We start from the raw sequence: 22,338 nt of genomic DNA on the forward strand, positions 1-22,338 counted from the left end.
CACACACTGTCTGTCCTCACTCCCCGCCAGCTTCCTCCCTGTGCCACAGCACAAGAGAAGCAGGCAAAGCCATGGAGGGACAAATCTAAGTAAACAGGCATAATGGAATTCACTAGGCTATTTCAGCAACCTTATGCATATGCCCATGGATGAAGCTGGCTTATGGAAGGAATCCAAGGCTCCAGGCTTCTTCAATTATCTGTGACTTCCAGCCATATGAAATAAAAACATATCTTAATACGGAATGAGGGAAATTTAAAGACCCAACCTAGACGTCTTGCTGAAATGGGGTCTTAGAAATGCAAGCCAGGCTGGTGCTGCCTGCAGGAGACCCCAGAGTCTCCAAAAGTCTCTTCCTAGAGGTTTGTCACCAGTAGGCCATAGGATGCTACAGCAAAGACAGTGCAACCCAATGCACAACTATTTCTTAACTTATCTTGTCCTTTCTGCATCCCCATGCATTACTAACCATGCAACATTCAAACACTGCTCTAGAGACAAGGCCATCATCCCTTCCTGGTGCTTTTCAGAGCTACTAATCATCTAAATAATATTTCAAAAAATAATTTACCATACTTCGGGCAACAGCTTTATGAGTTAAAGACACTCATTATTCACTGTTACAGAAGAGAATCAGAGAAATTAAATTTGAGAGTGTCCATTAGTTGTGAGTTCCTGATACATGATGTCTAATAACCTTTGGTTTTTTTTTCTGAATATGTAGCATTTTATAACATCTATATGGCATTACTGATCCTCATGACTACGTCCCACCAAAAAAACCTGGTATCATCAGATTCCAATGGCTTCAGTTTGGCATCCAAAAAAACCCAACTCAGTTAACGGTCAGTGGAGAAGGACATATGCAATTCAAGCAGCTTCTGACTCCCATGACCTGCCCCACACCTCATAACAACTTCATGGCATAAGCACAGACAGGAGCCAATTCTTTAGGGCAATATTTTCCAACTGTATCCATAAAACAGCACTGTCTCCAACTACATATTTTGCAGTGAAGTGCAGAACCTGCTGCTTCCTAATACTACCAATATTACCACTCCAAAAATATTCCCTTAAGTCAATATTCTGTGTGCAAAAACATGTAGAGAGTAACAAATGCTAAGACAGAAATAACAGGTCACTAAACATCTATTTCTTTGCTTTGGCATTGCATTCATATACCACCATATAGTCTTGTCCTAAGAGCAGGGTTAGGTGCCTCTGTTAGGTGCCTACATCAATGCTCCTTAATCTTTACTGAGACAGTGGAAAATTGCCAGGATTAACAACACAAAGGTGGTGAGCATGCGCAATGGGTGCTCCTCCATCAATACTGAAAGATCACAAGGCCTGGCAAAGTGCTGTGTAGGTTCGAAGCAGTATTGGCATTTAGAAGGCATGTTTCAACTCATCTGATCTCTCTGCTCTTAATAAATGTTGTGAGTATTCTACAAACAATATTCCACAGATCTAAATGATCTGTTAAACAATAACAACTGCTGAACAAACATTACAAATATACTGTAACATGATAATGCCAGAAGGGAAAGTAGAAGTTAAATCAATCTGATTCAAAAGATTTTTAGGTGTAACCCGAAAATATATTTTCTTTGAAATTTGTATTTCTAAAATTTATTAAGATGCCAGGCATAATCATATATCTGGGACCTGATTCTGACCTTTTACTTTCACTGAGCAATTAATTATTCCTTTAGAAAACTCTGTTTTAGTTTTCCTCACCTTAAAACCAGTTTTCTTTCCAGAATGTGGAGTTCAAAGTGACCATTTTCCTGCCATACTGTGCTGTTCATCTGACCATTCATCAGAATACCTGCAGCTTCAAATGATGCAACTGGCACATGAACAGCACTTGAAAAAGCAGTGTGCACCTTCTACCCCGTGCAGCCACCTGTACTTTCAGGAAGTATGCTAATGCTTTAAGAGTAGTTAATGGGGTAGAGTTTGCAGGAATAGAAACTGAAAAATCCCTAGGAAGTTTGAAAATTCTCACAGTACTTGTGTGGGGAACTCCCCTCCAACTATTATTACAATCTACACCTTATCAAACATGTTTGTTTCCAAAGGAAGACATGCTCAAATAACACAGTCATAACCATTAGTTCTGAAACTGAGGAACATCTGAACTTCCATAGCTATTTCCTCTTTACTACTGGGCTTTTCATAGAATCATAGAATGAATGGGGTTGGAAAAGACCTCTAAGATCATCAAGTCCAACCCTTGATCTGCTACCACCATGGTTATAGACCATGGCACTAAGTGCCACATCCAGCCTCATCTTAAAAACCTCCAGGGACGGAGAATCCACCCTAGGCAGCCCATTCCAATGTCTGATTACTCTCTCTGTAAGAAATTTCTTCCTAATATCCAACATAAACCTCCCCTGGCACAGCTTAAGACCATGCCCTCTTCTCCTAACGCTGGTTGCCTGGGAGAAGAGACCAACCCCCACCTGGCTACAACCTCCTTTCAGGGAGTTGTAGAGAGTGATGAGGTCTCCCCTGAGCCTCCTCTTCTCCAGACTAAACAGCCCCAGCTCCCTCAGCCTCTCCTCATAGGACTTGTGCTTGAGTCCCTTCACCAGCCTCATTGCTTTTCTCTGGATCTGCTCCAGCCCCTCAATATCCTTCCTGAACTGAGGGGCCCAGAACTGGACACAGCACTCCAGGTGTGGCCTCACCAGCGCTGAGTAGAGGGGAAAAATCACTTCCCTGGTGGTCCTGCTGGTCACACTGTTCCTGATCCAGGACAGGATGCCATCGGCCTTCTTGGCCCCCTGGGCACACTGCTGGCTCATGGTCAGCAATGTTTCTGTAATACTGTCAACTTCTTGCATTGCTTAATGCATTTGTTTCTCTTTGCGTATGAAAGATGACATGTATAATGATGATGACACTTATTACCATCCTATACCAGCTGGAATCAAATGTTTTAACAAAGTATCTTACAATAGGTGACATCTGTCTTGATCATATGATAAAATGTGTAAGGGATGATGTTTAGAGCTGCTAATCATAAGAACTCAACATCAAGATGTACAGGTTTTTATTTATCTGTCCATTAAAGCATTAGTATTTTTCTATCACTCCTTCCATCTTTTGATTTCAAGTTCAGCCTTTGTACAACATGCTGATAGACAGGGAAAGATACATGGCAACATTTTTTTTTATACTGTATGACTTCTATCTTTCCTCCCCTCATATTCCCTTTCTCTGGTCCTATGACCTTATTCTCTATTCTTCTCAAACAACTTTTATTCCTTCAATACCTTAAATATTGTTAATTTTTTTTCTGACTTCTGTGCTACTGTACTGCCAAAAATTCCATCCTTCCATCTTTTCCATGGTAATGTAACTAGGATTTCACAACTTATAATGTTCAATGTTACTATAATTTAGATTCATATCTTACCTACTATGGCAAACTTACAAAGATTAACTAACAGCTACATTTTCCCTATCTTGGCTATGCCTGACCTATAGAAAAGGCTCTAAAAAGGCTTTAATGTTAAACTGGTGTTTCTTAAAGCTGCGGTTGCCAGAGATGTAATAAAGAGTAGGGGGATTTAAGTGACAATGCAGAATGTGGAGTGGTAATTTTAAGCAGCAGATTAAAATGGAAATATCCTAATGGGTGTAAACTGGTAACTGAGAAGTTCTTATCCATATTGGGTGACTTGCAGCTTGGGAAAAACATGGGAAAAGCCCCAGTCAGGAGCCAGAGAAGGCTCCTAATCAGGGCATATAAGCTCTACTGAAGCAGTAAAACTGGCACCAAACATGCTATCCTGCAGTTCGCTTGCACTGTCAGGAGGTGTTCAAAGCAGGAAAGACTGTCAGACCCTGCAGTTAGCAGGTCTAAAAGGCATATGCAATGGGAGATAGGAGATGCAGAAAGCAAGAAGCATTTTCAGAAGCAGAACTTTGTCACTGAGCTGGAAGGACCACAGTAGCAGTAGGAAGATAAAAAGCAACTGAAGTGTGAGAAAGAGAATAATGTCAGACATAGCAAAAATGCTGTGAAAGACTCAGAGTGACAGGAAATGCCAGACTGAAGAAGTAATATTCAGGAAGAAGGTGAGAAAATGGGGCTTCTTCCTCCACATGGCACTCCTCACATTATAGCTTGGGAAATACAAGGACAAGCTTAGTTATATGCCCTACTGCTTTAGAAACGCAAAGGTGTATCCTGCTGGGCTGCTGCCCATCAGACAGCTCTTTCAGAATTTGCTGCAAATGTTTTCTGCTGAGGAGATTGATCTTATTCTTCTAGGACACAGTCAGCTTTCATCTGTGAGAAATGAGGAAGTCTGATCTGCTGCTATTTTTCATAGGTGCAATGGCTATAGACACCACAAATTACAGGATATACTAAGAACTAATAAGTAATATCTGAATGAGTTAATTCATAAAATCCCATAACACCTAAACGATTGCCTTCAATGTCCAAAGGAAAACAAAGCAGATAAACTATGAAATCTGTCAAGTAACTGGAATGTCACTGCCATCCTCCCCTCTGCCTCTGTATCATTTGTTGCTGCAATAGCACTGTTATTTTCTGGATATTTGATCTGATAGGAAGTGTCTCCAGCCCTGATGATACTACAGTGATAATAAAACCTTAATCAATATTCACAGATGCTATCAAAATCATATTCTCACCTATTCATTATTTCTAAGTTTGAGAGATGCATCCTTTGCCGGAACAAAGATTGCGGCTTAAAGATGACTTCGTGTTTTCCTACTCTTTTCCTACAGACATATTATAAGCTCTTAAATAACACTGCTCTGCTCTCCCATTACTGCTGAATACTATAAGGAGATGCCACAAAAACACAAAAGACTGCTTGTAGCAGGATCTAAGTTTTTAAAGTAGTGAATTTATGCAAACACTAAGCTTGTCGCTAACTACATGGATTTTCTGTAATATTGTCAAGATTTATGTAATGCCAAATAAAAAAACAGACTCATCAAAGATAGGAAAAAAGAGGGTTATTTTAGATTTTTGTGCACCCCTGCCCCACATGAGATACCAGTGGAAAGCATGGCTGAGAATAGTGGAATGAACACGGCAGCCCTAGAAAAAAGAAATGTTTGGCACGGTAAGGATTGGTGTGTATTGTTCCCCCAGTCTGAGCCCCACAGTTGCTTTAATGCCTCCTGACAGTGCTGCGAGAGGTGCGTGCATCCTCCCTTTCCGAAAACAGCTCTGCTTCCCAGTTGTATTAATTAAGTTAAGTCCAGAAATGACATCTCTGCCTGCCTGTTCCACCCGCCCCCAACTTAGAACAATTCTGGCTAAATGTACCAAACAACCCTGCATACATTTCCTTTCAGTGTTACTCTAAGTAGCCAATATTTAAACACTCTATACATTTCAATGCATCCTGAAAATCACTATGATTTGTTTGCTAACCATACTTAAAACTGAAGAATATTTTAATTCCTTCATCACATACAGAAAAGCAAGCAAGCAACTGAATGGAGCTGAATCAAGCTCCTATAATTAAATTTAAACAAAAACACTGCCTGTAAAAAACAACTTTTGCAGTAATTTTTCAGTCCTCTTACCACTGAGATTATTGCTGCATCCTTGATCAGTTAACCTTCAAAGATTACATATGCTGTTCACTGCAACATTTTAAGAGGACATTGCAAAAAAATGCAAAACTCATATGCTTCAATTTATAGGGAAAAAAAGAAAGCTATATTGTCAAGTAGTCTACAATGAGAGCTATCAGAGCCAGGCAAGATACCAGTAATTAAGCAGTCTTAAAAGCAAGCTATCCGCTGACAATGCCCTTTCATTCCTTTTTTGTCCACATTTTTTATCCTTAGAGCTAGGCAAATAAGCTGAAAATAATCCAACACGTTAGGTGATTGTGCAGTGAAGTTTTGTTTCCTAATTATAAATACCATGCCTGTGCTCAGACAAAAGAAATCCCATTGAACTGATGTAAGCTTCTCTCATAAAGAGCTGCAGAATTAAAATACAGCTGCCCTATTTTCAGTAATGAGGTCCTGGGTGCTTTGCATCGTGCTGACTAACATTTACCCTTTTTCTGTCTAAGGTAACTGCAACAATAGAGCCGTTAATCAGAAAACCTTCTGCATATCTGTCTCTCCGAGTAAAGCAATGCTTACCTTCTAAAGACTTGAAAAGGCCTTTCTACTGCAAAAACAGTAAAGATGCGTTACTGCTGCACTTCAACATCCCTTGTTCTATAGCAGTTTACTAGGAATACAGATCCTCCACCATTTTCTTGTCACGTGGCCAGTGGTACTGCTAAATAAGGGTGATCACCTGCCTTCACACAGCCGGCTGTGTGAACCAGCAGCTACTGGGCTCTGGTTAAAGGTGCGCCTAAATAAACGCAGAGCTGTGCTTCAGCCATGAAAATTATTTTTTTTTCCACATTCCCTGTGGAGCTTTGTCAGAGCATCACCAAATTTGACACAGCAAGTCAGCTGCCGGTACTGAAAGGCTCCCTGCTGTTTAATTTCAGTGCCTGAGGAAAGCTTATGATGAGACTGCATGACAGAAGATCCTATGGATTCAATGCATCTCAACCCTCATTTCTGTTTGCATCGATGGTTATAGAGCACATGCATATTCAGATGTGGTTTGCATAATTTTTTTGGTTTGCAATTCAGCAATGGGAATGTAGGTGTAAACTTAAAAAAAAACCCTGTTCCTGCTAAGGAAAAGGATAATCCTTCCCTACAACAAAAGTAAGAGCAAGAATGATCTAGTATACACAACCACTAAAATACTCTGAGAAATGTGCTGGTGGGTAACAGCTAGCATAGTCATCTGCAGTTTCTCCTTCTGCCTCCCGACCACTGCATCACCACCAAGCTTCATATAGCTCTGTAAGACAAGACAGCTTCTATCAGGAAGAAAATTACCTCCAGTCTTCATAAATTCTACTGCTGCTGCACCTCCAGCCAGCAGCAGCAAAGTATGTTATCCTGCCTACCCAGCATTTATACAGTGCTCCACAAATTCTTCCTTTTTAAAGAAGCTGCTCACATATGCAAAGCTATTTTCTTTCTGGAAAGACTGACATTAGTAATGTCCTCTCAAATATTTTTGTACTTTTTTATGAGACCAAAGAAACATCTCTTGTTTATTACTTCTGATGTTTGTGTATTTCTGAGAAAGGTTCATATCTTTTCTTCAGCGTTTTAATGCTAGCAAGCATCCTTCTTCTTCTTCTCTTGCTCATGCTGCTTTTCGTTGCAGAAGAAAAGCAGGACAGGATGGAAGAACTTTACCTCCAGTCACAGACTTCCTCAAAACTGACCTTAACAGCCTAGAGAGAGTCTTATGTTTGACAATGGGATGAAGGGGGCAGTGACTAGCAGACATCGAAATTTTAATGCATTTCATTCTAATTTTTGTTTAAGCTTTCCATTTCAAAATTTCAATTCCCTCTTCTACGTAACAGTAATTTTTCTTAGGCAAAATGACAGACACCTTCTGGATGAAAGCAGAAAATACTGCAAACTGTATCCTTCACTCACCCTTATTCCACTAGTAAAGGAACCTACTTCAGCTCAATATGCAAGTAGGAACTTCATTTTTTTTTTTACTAAACAGAGACATATGGATAGAAAAGGGCTTAGAAGACAGTTACTGAGTAAATGCCTCTGTAAACTTTGGACTACTAATTCAGTTGTTTATTGGCTGGGTTTGAGTACAAATGATGAGGTTCTTTTATTCTTCAAAGATGATAGAACCATAGAATGGTTTGGGTTGGAAGGGACCTTAAAGATCATCTAGTTCCAAACTCTCTGCCATGGGCAGGGACACCTCCCACTAGACCAGCTTGTTCAAAGCCCCATATAGCCTGGTCTTGAACACTTCCAGGGACGGAACATCTGGAAGCTATTCTGGGCTCTCTTCCAGTGCCTCACCACCTTCACACTAAAGAGTTTCTCTACATCCTCCTTTGATGTAGATCTGTGGCAGACTCAGAGCCTCATACCAGCACCATCAGGTGCCATCCAGAAATTCTATTGCAGTAATAAGAGAAATCTTAGTTTCTTCTCTTATGTGATGACACCAGTGTTTCTAACCTCCTATAGGCTGGCATCTCTGCTGTATCACATTGTTTTAAACTTTGTTGGCCAAGAACAGCAGTTCATTTCAGACTTAAAAACTGCACACTGACTTACATTTTGAGAATGAATCTGTAGTTTTAAAACTGTCAGTGAAATGCGTTAGAAAGCACTTCTAATTACACACTTCTACTATGTCAGTTGCCGGTTTTTCAGCTGTTTATGTAAGAGGTTTAATGAAATGGGTATATCAGCTAGAAATAATGATTCCTGTGTGTTTCATCATAATGTTTTTTGTGTTTGCTTTCATTTAAGAAGAATCAGGGCCTCTGTGATCATGATGTGGGCATGCATAGGGACATCTGTATGTGTCTCTGCTATTTCCTAAAAATTTTTTCCTAAAAATCATCTAACTGACCAAAGACATAAGCTCATTAGAAGTTTATTGAACATCACCAACCAAGCATAGGGGAAATGGAGGGGGAAACATCATCATAAAAGCAATCTCTATTGCATAAGAAATCCTCATACAAGAGAATTAACTAAATACTTTTAATAGCATTAATGCTGGAAAAAACTTCCATTAGATTTTACACCTTATCAATAAAAAAAGTCTAACAAGAAAACATAAACCCAAAGGAAAGTAGATTTTACTGGTTCCATGCTTCCACAAGTAACTGTTAATGTGGAAACTGAATAACTTCCTTGCTTTTCTTTACTTCTTTGAGCTTCAGTACCACTAATGTAAAGGACAGAATGAACCACTACTGAAAAGGCATTTGATAATAGTAATTTCTAAATGAGATAAGAAAAAGACTAAACTGGAAGCTGTAGTGACCATATATATTCTATATAATCTTAATAAAATGTTTGGGGTGGGGTGAGGTGTAGCAAAAAGCTGTGCTTTTCTATCACAGATTACCTGTATGTGCTGTTATCAGGGTTATACTGTCATACACAGGAATGCCAGGTTTAAGGGATAAAAAAGCCTACTGCTAAAACTGCAAAATTGTTAGGGAAAATTTTTTAAAAAGTCTAAAATAAAATGCAAGACAATTAAAAATTGATAATATAAGTTGTGGATGTGATGTGTATTCTATACTGAACTGGTAAGTGCTTGGAAGAAACTTGGGAAAAAAATAAAAAGTAACTCTTGCATTTCACACAAACAGTATATTTCCACACGTTCCATACCACATGCTTTTGGGTAAGTGCAGTTAGAAACCTAGTTTTATTTGTACTGGGAAATTCCATTTCCTCCTCATGAGAGTTTCCCTGTATAGATACAATGCCAGGTTCCTCCATTGTGAAACTGCAACACATCAGTTGCAGATGCCCAGGAGAAAGGAGGTCAGACTTCCACACTTGCATCTCTGGCACTGCCTTAGAAGTCTACTATAGTAGTTACAACCTCCTGGTTGTAAAAGAAGAGAGGTCAATAACAGAGGCATTCTCTCCAATATCTTACAATAAATTGAGTCAAGAGGGCCACCTCTCCCTCCATCTGGTGATAGAGCAGAGAGACACCTGGCAGCAGTAATGCTGTCAGCACAGAAGCTGCATGTCCACCCAAAGGGCAGGTCCATATATACTCAAACTGCCTCAATTGCCAGTTCAGTTCAAACAGTCTGAAATGCTGCTCTGACCTGACTACAGCTTGAAAATAATGACAAAGACCACAACTTTCCCTCATGCTTTTCTTTCCTCTGTAAGCACCACCATTTTCTGACTCTGGGCCTTCACTCCCTCCTATCTTCCTTCCCAGCAGTTTTGCATTAGGCAGAGATAGTACTTCACTTTGATCCCTCCATAATCTCATCATTGGCATTGTATCTGGGCTGGCAGTAGCACTGATACCTGGTTTTGGCCTGTGTTCCCTGGCCACATCTGTTTTAGATTTAAAGGTAGGTTACGCAGTCTATGGGACTTCACAGAAGGAAGACCGACTTATTCCTGCAAGGAAGCGGCCTTCAAAACAATTGCAAAACAATCCTAATTTGGCTTATATGAAGCAACCAAGAATTGAGAATCTGTTTTTAGAAAGGGAGAAATACAGTGATACCTAAATAAGGTAAATATAATGTGTACTTTTGACTTGAAAGTCTTGCCATCTATTCATAACAGCTTACACTTCAATAACAGATAACAAATAACAGAAGACTTTCGAAAGAAAACAGGTTGATTTTTCCTTACTCTGACTTTTGACTCAGTTCTCCGCCTCTGTTGAGAAGAACCGTTTCCTCCTTCATTTCTTGCTCTGTTGCTACGTTATTTCCAAGTTTCTGGTGAGAATTTGCTTCCCATGCACCATCGCCACCAACTACTTGCAAAACACGTGTTCCTGCAATGCCTGAACTCTCATCCTCAAGAGTCAGACTATCTGAAGGAGAACAGACTTCATGTTCAAAACATTTCTGAAGGGGAGTTTCCACCCGAAATTCTGTCCAAGTGTCAAGAATCAATTCCTGTGCTACAACAGCTGCCAGTTCTTTGCCAGGATGTCCAGACACTGATTTTGGCATCTCTGACTTGGCAGAAATTTCTTCAGGTGGTATGTCACTTATGTCATTTTGGCCCAATATAATCCAGCCCTCATCTTGCGCACAGTTTTCCTGTGATCTCCTTTCACCATCCAGCTTTTGAGGCACAACAGAAGAACTTTTCTCTTCTAAGTGACTAGAGTCCCACGGAGTCCCATAACCAGGGTGATCTTTGCTTTCATTTGTAGTGGAGATTGGCTGAAAGGTATCCAAGGAGCTTGGTAAAAAGCCTTCATGAGATTCTCTTTGTTCAGCTACATTAGCTTCTTGAACTGCAAAATTACTTTTGCTTCTTTTAAAGGTTTTTTTCGTTGAAGGTGTATTTTCTTCCTCAGTAACAAGGATGTAATCCGTCTCCAGTGAAGCTGGATCTTGGAGCACCTGCATTCTCACATCTTCCTTACCCTCTGTACTTTTCAGTTCAGGGCTTTCAGAGGAATTTCTCAGCTTATTCTCTTCACAAAGTAGAGAATCAGTGCCAGCTTCTAAAAGAACAGGCAAACAGAAACCCCTTTTAGTTTCTGAATTACTCTTTTAGTCACCACAATTTCCTTAAATCAGTACAGTGAGATAAAGCTCTTCACAGTTTGCTTTGCTCTGTTAATGTGTACTTGAATTTTATAACTTCATTACCATCATCGTTATTAAAGATTATACATTAACATTGCAATCATTCCTAAGGGACAAATGATTCAGTGTCCCATATGCTAGGCCCTGTACAAACAAGGGAAATGGTATTCCTACTTCAATGTTTAAAAGCTTCAGAAATGTCTGAGAGAGCAGCACTAGAGGTCTTCCCACAGTACAGTTTTGTACATCAGGGAGACACAAAAACTCCAAACTTCACTCAAAGCCTCCTCATTAAGCAGTAATACTCCAAACACTTCTTCCTTTCTGTGTCCCATGGATTTGCCCTGGAAAGCATGTTTTCTTACCATTGGGTGATCTTCTATCTCCATCTGGCGGTGAGTTGGGATCGGTTGTTTCTGCTTCAGATTTTCCTGGTGAAATATCAGAATCTCCTGGAGTTACTACAGACCTGGAGAGCAAAGATACTGAGGTATGATTTTCCTGAAGGCACTCTATGGATGTTTCAGATACTTGATCTTTAACACTGCTGTCTCTGGTCATTAGGATGCCTTCTGCACTCTCTGGAGGTGCTGGCAGTGGTAAAGGTTTTTCCAAAGAAACACTGTCATAAAATGGCTGCTGTAACAAGAGCTCACCCTTTGCACACTCTCTGCTGCCAAAGGATTCAGCATCAAAAGATGCAGAGGATGGTGGATTACACACCACTGGTGATTGAATACTGGGCATTTCTTTAAACACAGGAACATTATTTTCAATTACAGCTTCATATGCTTTTGTTGTGTCCTTAAGCAGTTGATTATTTGAATCAGAATCATGACATTCATTACTACCAGGTAAAAAGGATTTGAGAAAGAGTATCTCTTTATCCTTTGATTCCCCTTCTGCTGCTTCACTGCCTAGTACTGCCAGTGTGTTCATTCCACCATATGTTTCTGCCAGGACATTAGTCACTGATGCATTTCTGATGTTATGTTCTACTCCTGTCTCAGATTCATCCATACATTCTTCTGACATGTCTAGCTCATTACCAGTTATTGCTGTATGGTCAATATGCAAATATTTTACAACTTCAGCCAAGGCACTAATTTCTTTTAAGCTTTTTTCTTCCCTATCAGGTCGAGTTAAATCGCTGGAAAACAAATGCATTTGGGAGGTTGCTATTTGATCTGTGTCAGTTGGTGTTCCTTGATGGCTTGCATGTGTGAAACTTTCATGGAACACGTCTTTCAGATCTAAGGATGTCACTTCTATAACTTCACTGGCAATTTCTGTCAACTCAGCTGGGTCAATAACCGTTTCATTTTCTAGACCATATTCTTCCGAAGTTGCAAATTCAGGAGGCTCCTGAGTATTAGAAGAGATGAGCTGATAGAATTTGTTGATCTTTCCTGGTTCATAGTCCTGGAGGCTACCACTTTCAGAGTGCATCTCCACCTTCTGCATTACTAACTGATGTTTTGAATCAAAATCTACCTCTTTACTCATATTTGACCATGTGTGAGTTGACTGACTGTTCTTGTCCTCAGGATCCACCACAATCTGAGAAGATGGGATAGAGGCATGCTTAGCTCCATACTCCTGGCACACATCAGGACTGTTTGAAGACTCTGAACCATTGTCTTGGTTACAGCTTAAAATATCAGGATTTTCACCATCTGGTTTCAAAGTGACAACCTGCTCTGTATTAATCCACAGGTCAGGTTCCACTGAAAACAGTTGATTACTTTCTTGTGTGTTATCCTGTAAAATATCTGGGATAAGTGCAGTTTGGGGAACTAATATATTCCACCCTGAACTTGACTTTTCTGCAATTTCAAAAGATAAGTCTTTTACGGTGAAAGCATCTGACGGGGAGTTGTGCACATCTAATCTTTCACAGGTGTCCTGCTGCTGTTCTTGAGGAATGAGACTTACATTTCCCTCATTGTCTTTTGGTAGATCCAGTACAGTAATTGCTTGAACTGATGTATTTGGTATAGCTTGTTCCCCATCTGCAAAAGAATTCTGTGGAGCCAGTTGATTTTCCTTATCTGTAGAAAACAACTGCTCTATCACACTCCCTTCTTCTTTATCCAGTATGAAAGCATCAAATTGTTTGAACTGTACAATGTCTTGATTTATCTGACTATCAGGACTATTGATAGGATGTACTAGCCTTTCATTTTCTTTTTCACCAGAGTACAGGGGGGTAGGCTGATTTCCATCATTATCTGCTTTAGTCGAATCTGCTTGTTTTAGATCTTCACCTTGGGAAGGTGAACCACACGAGTCCTCCTTACTGTTTGTTAACTGGTTTGTTTCAGAGTGACTTGAAACAGAATACTGATCTTCCAATTGCTTTTCTTCACAAGGTTGTAAATTCCACCATTCTGAACTGTTATCTGGAAAACCAAATGTTCCTACTATGGATTTTGGATCAGTTCGTAAATCAGCTTCTGACGACATACTCCACATAGCCACAGTTTTTGAAGAGTACTCTTCTTTATCACCAACAGCAAAAGTTGGTGTTGCATCCTCATTCATTTGATACAAATATGTGTCTTCTCCACTACCTGTTTTTTCATTGAAAATACTTCTCTGAATTTTTTTCTGAAGTGTTTCACAGTGGCCTAAATATTCAAAAGTCTTGTGATGCTCAATAGAGTCAATAGTCACATCCTCCTGGAGTACCTTTCTGGCTTTAATTGTTTCAGAATTTTCATTGAAGATGCCCACCTGGGCCTCCTCTCTCACCTGAGTCTTTGCACTTAAACTGTCTTCATTTGCTTCAGTACTTGTTGCATTTGCCTGAACATAATCCTCTCCAATTTCAGATGCTTTATGCTGTTTGTTTTCACACATTGAATCTTCATGAATCACTTCTGGACATGCCTCTGAATTCTCTGAAACCTCATTTATGTCAGGACTTGATAAAGAAGATACAGTATCAACATCTACATGGGCATTCCAAAAATCTAAGCTTTTAGGAACTTGGTTATGTTCAGCACTTGTTTCAAATCCTTCACATTCGTTCTGAAATTCATTCCTTTTACAAGAATCTTCAAGATTTTTATTATTTTTAATCTCCCACATATTTCTACTTCCTTTGTGATGACTAGCAGCTGAAAGGTCTCCCCACACATTCACAGATGCATCACTCAAATCAGGACTTGTTCCACTTGAGTGTGCATAATCATTTATTGAATTACTCCACACACTGTCTTCTTCCAAATAACTTTTGATCTGGATATCCTTCGAAAGGCTACTTGTGGTATTTGCCATTTCAAGGACTTCACTTGCCTCAGGACTTGTTCCAGGAGATTGCAAATCTTCACATGGCTGTGAATTCCAAGCAGTTTGAGGAAAACTGTCACTAAGCACTGCACATGGCTCTTCACAAAGAGTATTATCAGGTTCTAAATTTTCAGGGTTTTCATTTCTCCCAGAACCTATTTCACGTAAAAATGAATTCTCCATCACAGACATATGTGTAATGTCAGGAACAGTGACATATGCAGAAGGACTTCTAAACTTATCTACAAAAGAATTTTTATCATTCCCCTCCAGTTCTGAGCTATTTGCGAAAGATACTAACTCAGAATTACAAATGCCTAGATGCTTAGGAGCCACTTCATGTAAGCCTTCTTTCTCTTCTCCCAGAGCTTCCTGTGGTTCATTCACTGAAAGAACTGGTGTGCCTATGCCACAACCATTCTTTCCAGAGTCATTCCAGATGTCTGAGGTTCCAGGCACTGTAGAATAACTATTTTCAGGATTATCACTACCCGTATCAGAACTTGCAGAGATACTTTCCATATGGGGACTTGCTGCATCCTCTGTCACTGTAGCCTCTTTTTCAGCTCTCTCGGAAAGCAGCTGTGACATTTCACTGTAACTGTAATTTTGTGGTGTGGCATCATCAAAAGATTCATAATTTCTGCCTTCTTCAGAAGCACTTGAAGAAGATTCTACATTATTCTGCAACAAGTCTTTCCTCTCTTCCTGACTAATTGGATTGCTTTGATTAGAAAATGACTCATTCTCTGTGACTAACAATTCCAAACTAACACTATTCCTCATTTTTTCTGGGGAGGTGGAAACTTCAGTTGACCTATTTTCTTCCAAATCTGCTTTACATGAAGGTTCACTGTCCTCTTGCACTGGTTTATTACAAATGTCACTAATCATCTGTGGTTCACTTATCTCATGTGTCTTCTTACATTCTTTTCCTTCCTGAGAGATGACAATGGCATTGTCCCAGGCTTCCTTACAACCCTGTTCACTCTGTAAACTCCATGAGTTCAGCTGCTGCACTGAAACCTGACTATCCAGCTCTCTGTCAACACCAGCAGTGTTCTGTGCTGCCTTCTTACTAAGCATCTCACTCCCTAAGTCACATATTTTCAGATCTAAACTATTCCCAGTGCCCAAGGTTGTCACAGATGTGTCTGTGTCTTCTACAGGAACACTGTCCACTGTTTCTCTGTTGTCAGCTGCCATCTGTCTAGTATTTAATTCATTCTGTGGTGGTGATAAGTCTTTTACTGTTTGACTATATGCCACTCCTAGTCTTCTGTTTTCAGATACAGAAAAATTATTTTCACTGGTACGTATCCCAGTTGAAAAACACAGATTAGCTGTTTGTTCTGAATTAAGAAGAGGTTTAGCAGTAATTTCAGAATTTCTTTCTTGTAACTGGGTGACATTATTTAGGGGAGTGTTCCAGTTATCTGTATTTCTGATGCTTGAAAAAGGCACATTGCTAGGAGATGATGGTTCCTTACTTGCTTTCTCAAGTACTTCTGGCTCAGCCAAATATGGGTTCATGAATTTACCAGTAACTGTTTCTTCATCAAAATCTCTGTCCTCATTTTCTCTTCCATCTTCCACATATGTAGGTGATACATATGAATCAGATGTTGAATAATTGGTGTCCAATGGAGAAACAACTAAATCTTCCCCCATATTTGAAGAACTAAGATCTAAGTTTTTATACAAAAAGGAATTTTCCCATGGCACCACTACTTCTGTTACTTCCTTCCTGATGTTTTTATCGTACATGTTCCAGGTATCTATATTTTCAAATTGTTTTGGTCTATGTCTAGGGTCACCAAATAAATTTTTTTCCCCTGTTTCCAGCCTGGAATTATTTTGCATATTATTGAAAACAGAATCTGTACTTTCAGATTTTCCATATTCTTCTACTGCGTAATATCTTCCTTTATCCCAGGCTTCTAGATTTTCAGTCTCATTGTCCACTGTGATTTCTGAAGAATCTGATAAACTAGTTTTTGATATGGCCCATTCCTCAGGAACATTCACTGATTTTTTTTCCCTATGCAGTTTGGGCACGTTCCATACATTTTTTGAGGATCTAGCAGCATCTTCTTCATCAAACTTGGTCCAGATTTCATAAGAGTCTCCAGCTAGCGGACTACCTTTTCCTTCATCACTACACCATGCATCTGACGTCATAGGTGCTGGCTGACTGACCTTCCATGGGTCAGTAAATCTCTCCAGTTCTTGCTTTGTCTCATCTAAAGAAGCAGTTTGCAAATGTGGATGTTTGCTGTTTTTCTCTTGATTCTCATGGTTCCAATTATCTTGTTTAAACTGTTTATTCCATAGACCTGCTCTCATGTATTCCATTTGCTTTGGCTGGTTTTGGAGGAACACAGAATCTGAGGCTCTTCTATCAATATGTTCTTGTAGCAAGGGACTTTCTTTAGAATCTTTCCATAAGACAGGACTCTGAAATACAGATTGCTGCTCACTTGAACTCCATGCATCAGCATTTCTGGACTCTAGGTCAAAGGCATCCCACCAGTTCCCATATTTAACACAAGACTGAGAATAATTTGTGCCATCTATTTCATTAATTTTTTTTATAACATCTTGCGGGAAAATTAAAGGCTGTCCATTATCTAATGGTGACATTTCTACAAGACTGTTCATAGGAGTGGGTGGAATTCTTGAATCAGCAGATTTCAACATCTCTGGTGAAAAAGAATCACCTTCAACTAAATTAATCAAACTTGAAGTTTTCTGACACATTTGTCCTGGATTCTCATCAAATTCAGCCAAATTGTCATGCTCATTTTTTGTCATAAGTAAACCAGTTGAATAATTTGCTGTATCATTTTCTAACAGGTTTGCCTCATCAAGTTCTTTCTGCACAGTGAGCCGATGCCCTTCTGACGAATCACTATTAAGGAAATAGTCATCTTCTGGGGAACAATCAACAGAATGAGAAGATGACTCAGATGGAGCTGTAACCACAGATGCTAGATCAAAATTGAAAAGATCAAAGTTATCACTGTTGTTTCCTGACTGAGGCTTTTGTTCTTCAGCTATTGCTCCTTCAGGAATAGGGCTATAGGAATCAAAGCCAAGCAGAAGATTGTGATGGGAAGCAGCACCTTCTGCAACAGGGCTATCATCACTAAGGAAAACAGAACTCTCCTTGGAAGACCGGCTGCTTCTAATGGTAGCCAATCCACTGTCTGGACTCACAAGGTCTACATTAACATCAATGTGGGCTTGCATAGATCCATTTAGGTCTTGAGGATTTTCTATAAAATTGGTAGAACTGGGCTGTGGTTCTACATCAGAACCATATAACTCCATAATACCAGAAGATCCTTGTGAAAGTGGAGCACTTCCAGCAACAGCTTCAGTAGAAGAAGTTCTACTGTTCGATACCATTTCTGGTTGCCTTCTATTTATAACTTCCTTAACTAGAAGAAAAATTTGATCACAGGTCACCAAAGAATTTTCTTGATGATAAATGAGAATTTGGTCACATTCACATTCTAGAGGATCCAGTTCCAAACAAGGATTCTGACATTCTTCTAATTCACAGCAGATCTGTTGAAAAATAGGATATTTCAGAAGTCATTGCAATCATGGACATAAGGGCATATATTGACTACTTCACCACATAACACAGCTATACCTATCTCTTCCTATTAACCTACTTCTTAGTCATTTTGCTGCAGCATTCTTATTATAATCCCTAAATAGATGAAGTATTAGAATATGGGTTCTACATACAAAATATGGGTTATAGAATTGGTCAAAAATTATACCATTGACTTTCCGGTTCACTTCTTGTCGTAACAGAAAATCCAAATAAATGTTTTCTGCCTTAATAACTCTGAGTAACATAGGTAAAGGTACACTAGAAATGTATTTCCAGAATGGGATAGTGTATTCATAAAATAAATGCATTTATATTGACTTTGAAAACAATGGAGTCATTTAACCACCTATCCCTAAAATTAGAACTTTTTTTAAGACTACGAAACAGGTGCAAAAAGTTGCCACTGAGGTGGTTTCTTCCATCTGGAGATAAATATATATATTAAAAAAAAAGGACAGCACCTAGCTTTGGATAAATGAACATCCTAGTAAGAATTTGGTTTCATTTCAGAACTTGAATTCTTTAGGAATAAAATACACATATATGAGTTCTGGTCATTACTATTTACAATTTCTTTATCCCTCATTACCAAAGACCCATTTGCGTAGATCACAATATAAACCCAAGCCAAAACTAATGGGGGAAAAAAAAGAACATTTTAGCTGAACTGAAAAATCTTACCTCTTTCGGTATTTCTTATAACCATACACTTTTTTATTTTTAGCTTGGTCAGAATCAATAATAAATATCACAGTCTTTAATTTTGTATCATATAAATAATGCAGCCATTTTAAATAGCTGCTCAGTTGCTGGCCAACTGTTGCTACTTTTTGACTTCAATTAATCAACACCATATATATTTAAAAAAAAAAATGTTTTTCCCAAGAAAAACATTATCTGACTTTTTTCCAGGAACTTACTTGATTGCCTAGCTCTACATTTTCCGAGTACACTGCTATTTGTTGTTTTGTTTGCTTCTTCTCTGACAAACAGTTGGCCAAAATGACAAGTACATCGAACCTGTATTTATCTACGAATGCTTTCAGGTCACCAACAAGACTCCTGTGTAACACGCAGTCCTGAAATAGAGTAAGACATTGAAAGAAATGTCAGCATCTTTTCCTTGTTCTTTTCATCCAAATCTGTGGTAAAATAGCAAGAAATTTTAAGAAGCATCAGCATCTGTAACAGGCAAAAGAATTCCATTCCATCTGTCAAATTAACTACGTGCCCCCAAAAAAATCAAGAACCTGTCTCACAGAACAGTAGTGGACAATTATTTCTGAAAATCACTAAAATACTAAATGCAGGTTTTGTCTTTTTGAAATTGCTGGTGAAACATAATTCCTACTTTTTCCTGCTATTTGCTTTTGCAAGGTTGCTTAAAAGTACTTCAAGATCAAGACTAGTGTATCCCCATGATCAAGAAATCAGGCAAAGGGGCAAGAGACCTGCATGGATGAGCAGGGAGCTCCTAGTAAATCTCAAATGCAGGAAAGAAATTCATGGGATGTGGAAAAAGGAACATACCACATGGGAGGACTATAGAAACATCATCAGAATATGCAGGGATGCAAAAGGAAGGCCAAGACCCTCTTGGAACTGAGTCTGGCAAAAGACATCAAAGCCAACAAGAAGGGTTTCTACAAGTACATCAACAGCAAAAGGAAGATTAGGGAAATTGTGGAGCTGCTGCTGAATAAGATGGATGTCCTGATAACAAAAGGCACAAAGAAGGCAGAATTACTGAATGCCTTCTTTGCCTCAGTCTTTACTGATGAGACTGGCCCTCAGGAACCCCAGATTTCAGAGGAAAGAGAAGAAGGCTGGAGAAAGGAAGACTTCCCCTTGGTTGCAGAGGGCTGGGTCAGAGATTGGCAAGGCAGATTTAACACCATAAATCCATGGGCCCTGATGGGATGCACCCACAGGTGCTGAGGGATCTGGCAGATGTTATTTGCTACTCTTCATCATCTTTGAAAAACTGTGGAGAACAGGAGAGGTGCCTGATGACTGGAGAAAAGTCAGTGTTACTCCCATCTTCAAAAAGGGCAAGAAGGAGGACCCAGGAAACTATGGGCCAGTCAGTCTCACCCCAGTCCCTGGAAAGTTGATGGAACAGATCATTTTGGAGGTCACCACCAAGCTTGTGGAAGACAAAAAGGTCATTGGTAGTAGTCAACATGGACTCACCAATGGGAAATCCTACTTTACCAATCCGATACCTTCTGTGATGGTATGGCAGGATGGGTCGATAAGGGCACGTTGTCTACCTTGACTTCAGCGAGGCTTTTGACACTCCTCCCACAACATCCTCTTAGGTAAGCTCAGGACATGTGTGTTAGATGAATGGACAGCTAGGTGGATCAAGAACTGGCTAAAGGGCAGAGCTCGGAGGGTTGTGATCAGCAGAGCAGAATCCAGCTGGAAGCCTGTAGTCAGTGGCATTTCCCAGGGATCAGTACTGGATCCAGACTTAGACTTACTTAACCTGTTTATTAACAACCTGAATGAAGGGATACAATGTACCCTCAGCAATTTTGCTAATGATACAAAGTAGGGGGAAGCAGCTGATACACCAGAAGGCTGTGCTGCCATTCAGTGGGACCTTAATAGGCTGAATATTTGGGTGGAGAGAAACCTAATGAGGTTCAACAAGGGCAACTGTAGGGTCCTGCACCTAGGGAGGAATAACCCCAAGTACCAGAGCAGCTGGGGATTGACCAGTCCCAGAGCAGCTCTGCAGAGAAGGACCTGTGAGTCTTGGTGGATGACAAGTTGACCATGAGCCAGCAGTGAGCCCTTACAGCCAGGAGGGCCAATGGTATCCTGGGGTGCATTGGGAAGAGTGTGGCCAAAAGGTTGAGGGAAGTGATCCTCCTCCTCTACTTGGCCGTAGTGAGGCCACATCTGGAGTGCGGTGCTCAGATCTGGGTTTCTCAGTACAAGAAAGACAAGGAGCTTCTGGAGAGAGTCCAGTGGAGAGTCACAGTGACGATCAGGGGTCTGAAGCATCTCTCTTATGAGGAGAGACTGAGGGAGCTGGGCCTGTTTGGTTAAAAAAGACTAAGAAGGGATCCCATTAATCATATAAATATGTCAAAGGCGCGTATTAAGAGAACAGTGCCAGACTCTTTTCAGTGATGCCCAGTGACAGGACATGGAGTAATGGCCATAAACAAAAACACAAGAAGTTTCACCAGAACATGAGGAAGAACTTTATACTGACTATGGCAGAGCAGTGGAACAGGCTGCCCAGGGAGGTTGTGGAGTCTCCCGCTCTGGAGATATTCAAAACTGACCTGGGTGCCTTCCTTTTAATCTGCTCTAGGTGACCCTGCCTTGGCAGTGGTGTTGGACTAGATGATCTCCAAAGATCCCTTCCAAACCTACTAATTCTATGATTCTGTGATAATATAGCTATTGCTATTTCTTGAATAAAACCCCTTTTTTATTAGAAAAATAATTTATGAAATTTGTCATAAATATATGACAAACATATGCCAATATTTCATCTAAAATAAAAGATGTTAAAATAATAGTATTGAGATGCAAAATCCAGCACTCAAAAGGAATTTGTATGAGCTAACTTAATTTTGCAGCCCTTTCTATGTGTGCATGTTGATGTTATGTAATTGTATACAATTTTATCAGGGATTGTTACTGTAGATTATTTTTTCCTGCTCTTTGAATTCTGTGGAAAAAAAAAAAAATCCCTCTGCCTGCCCCCCCGCCCAACATAAGGACTGAGTGAGGCAAACTAGTTTTAAACTCCTTGTATCAAAAAAAGTTGCTTACTTTCACACACACCCCACACCAAACACACAAGAGGTAAACATTTGTCTTTCCATTCTCATTTATGCTTGGACTAGCCCAGTTTTCCAGATTTTTAAATAAACCATACATATCTGCCTTTCTCAACTGGGAATATAATGCACAAAGTATAAATGTCTCTCTTCAGTCCTCAGTTTTGATAATTACGAGTGAACAAACACAGAAATTTTATTTTTTCCTTTATGTTTCTGCTGTTTATATTTGAGATATTTTTTTTGTCATCTTCTAGCTAAGACTTCTTTTGTGCTGCCAAGCTACACTAGCCCTGAATAAACAGCAGTTCATCATGAACACAACATACTGTATGCGCAGCTTGGCATGTTATTCCCCTGCATCTGTCTCCTACGTAATAAATTACTGTTTTGGTTACAAATATACAAACATTATTTA

The 22,338-nt window shown here is 39.6% G+C and overlaps 1 protein-coding gene across 10 annotated transcripts in view; it reads right to left on the reverse strand.

Annotated features, from left to right (window-relative positions):
- Nucleotides 1-22,338, reverse strand: part of PRUNE2 (prune homolog 2 with BCH domain) — a 110,708-nt gene that overhangs the window by 36,315 nt on the left and 52,055 nt on the right. For 9 of the 10 annotated variants that reach the window (XM_029962911.1, XM_029962907.1, XM_029962906.1 and 6 more), the window contains 3 exons: nt 19,035-19,193; nt 11,558-18,059; nt 10,276-11,107 (listed from right to left, as the gene is read on the reverse strand). In XM_029962911.1, coding sequence (XP_029818771.1) covers nt 10,276-11,107; nt 11,558-18,059; nt 19,035-19,193 — 7,493 coding nt within the window. Of the gene's footprint in view, nt 1-6,162; nt 6,366-10,275; nt 11,108-11,557; nt 18,060-19,034; nt 19,194-22,338 lie in introns of those variants that run through there. The other variant, XM_029962910.1, reaches the window with a different exon arrangement.

The sequence above is a fragment of the Manacus vitellinus genome, unplaced genomic scaffold, assembly GCF_001715985.3.
Source record: "Manacus vitellinus isolate BGI_N305 unplaced genomic scaffold, ASM171598v3 scaffold_50_pilon, whole genome shotgun sequence".
NCBI lineage: Eukaryota > Metazoa > Chordata > Aves > Passeriformes > Pipridae > Manacus > Manacus vitellinus.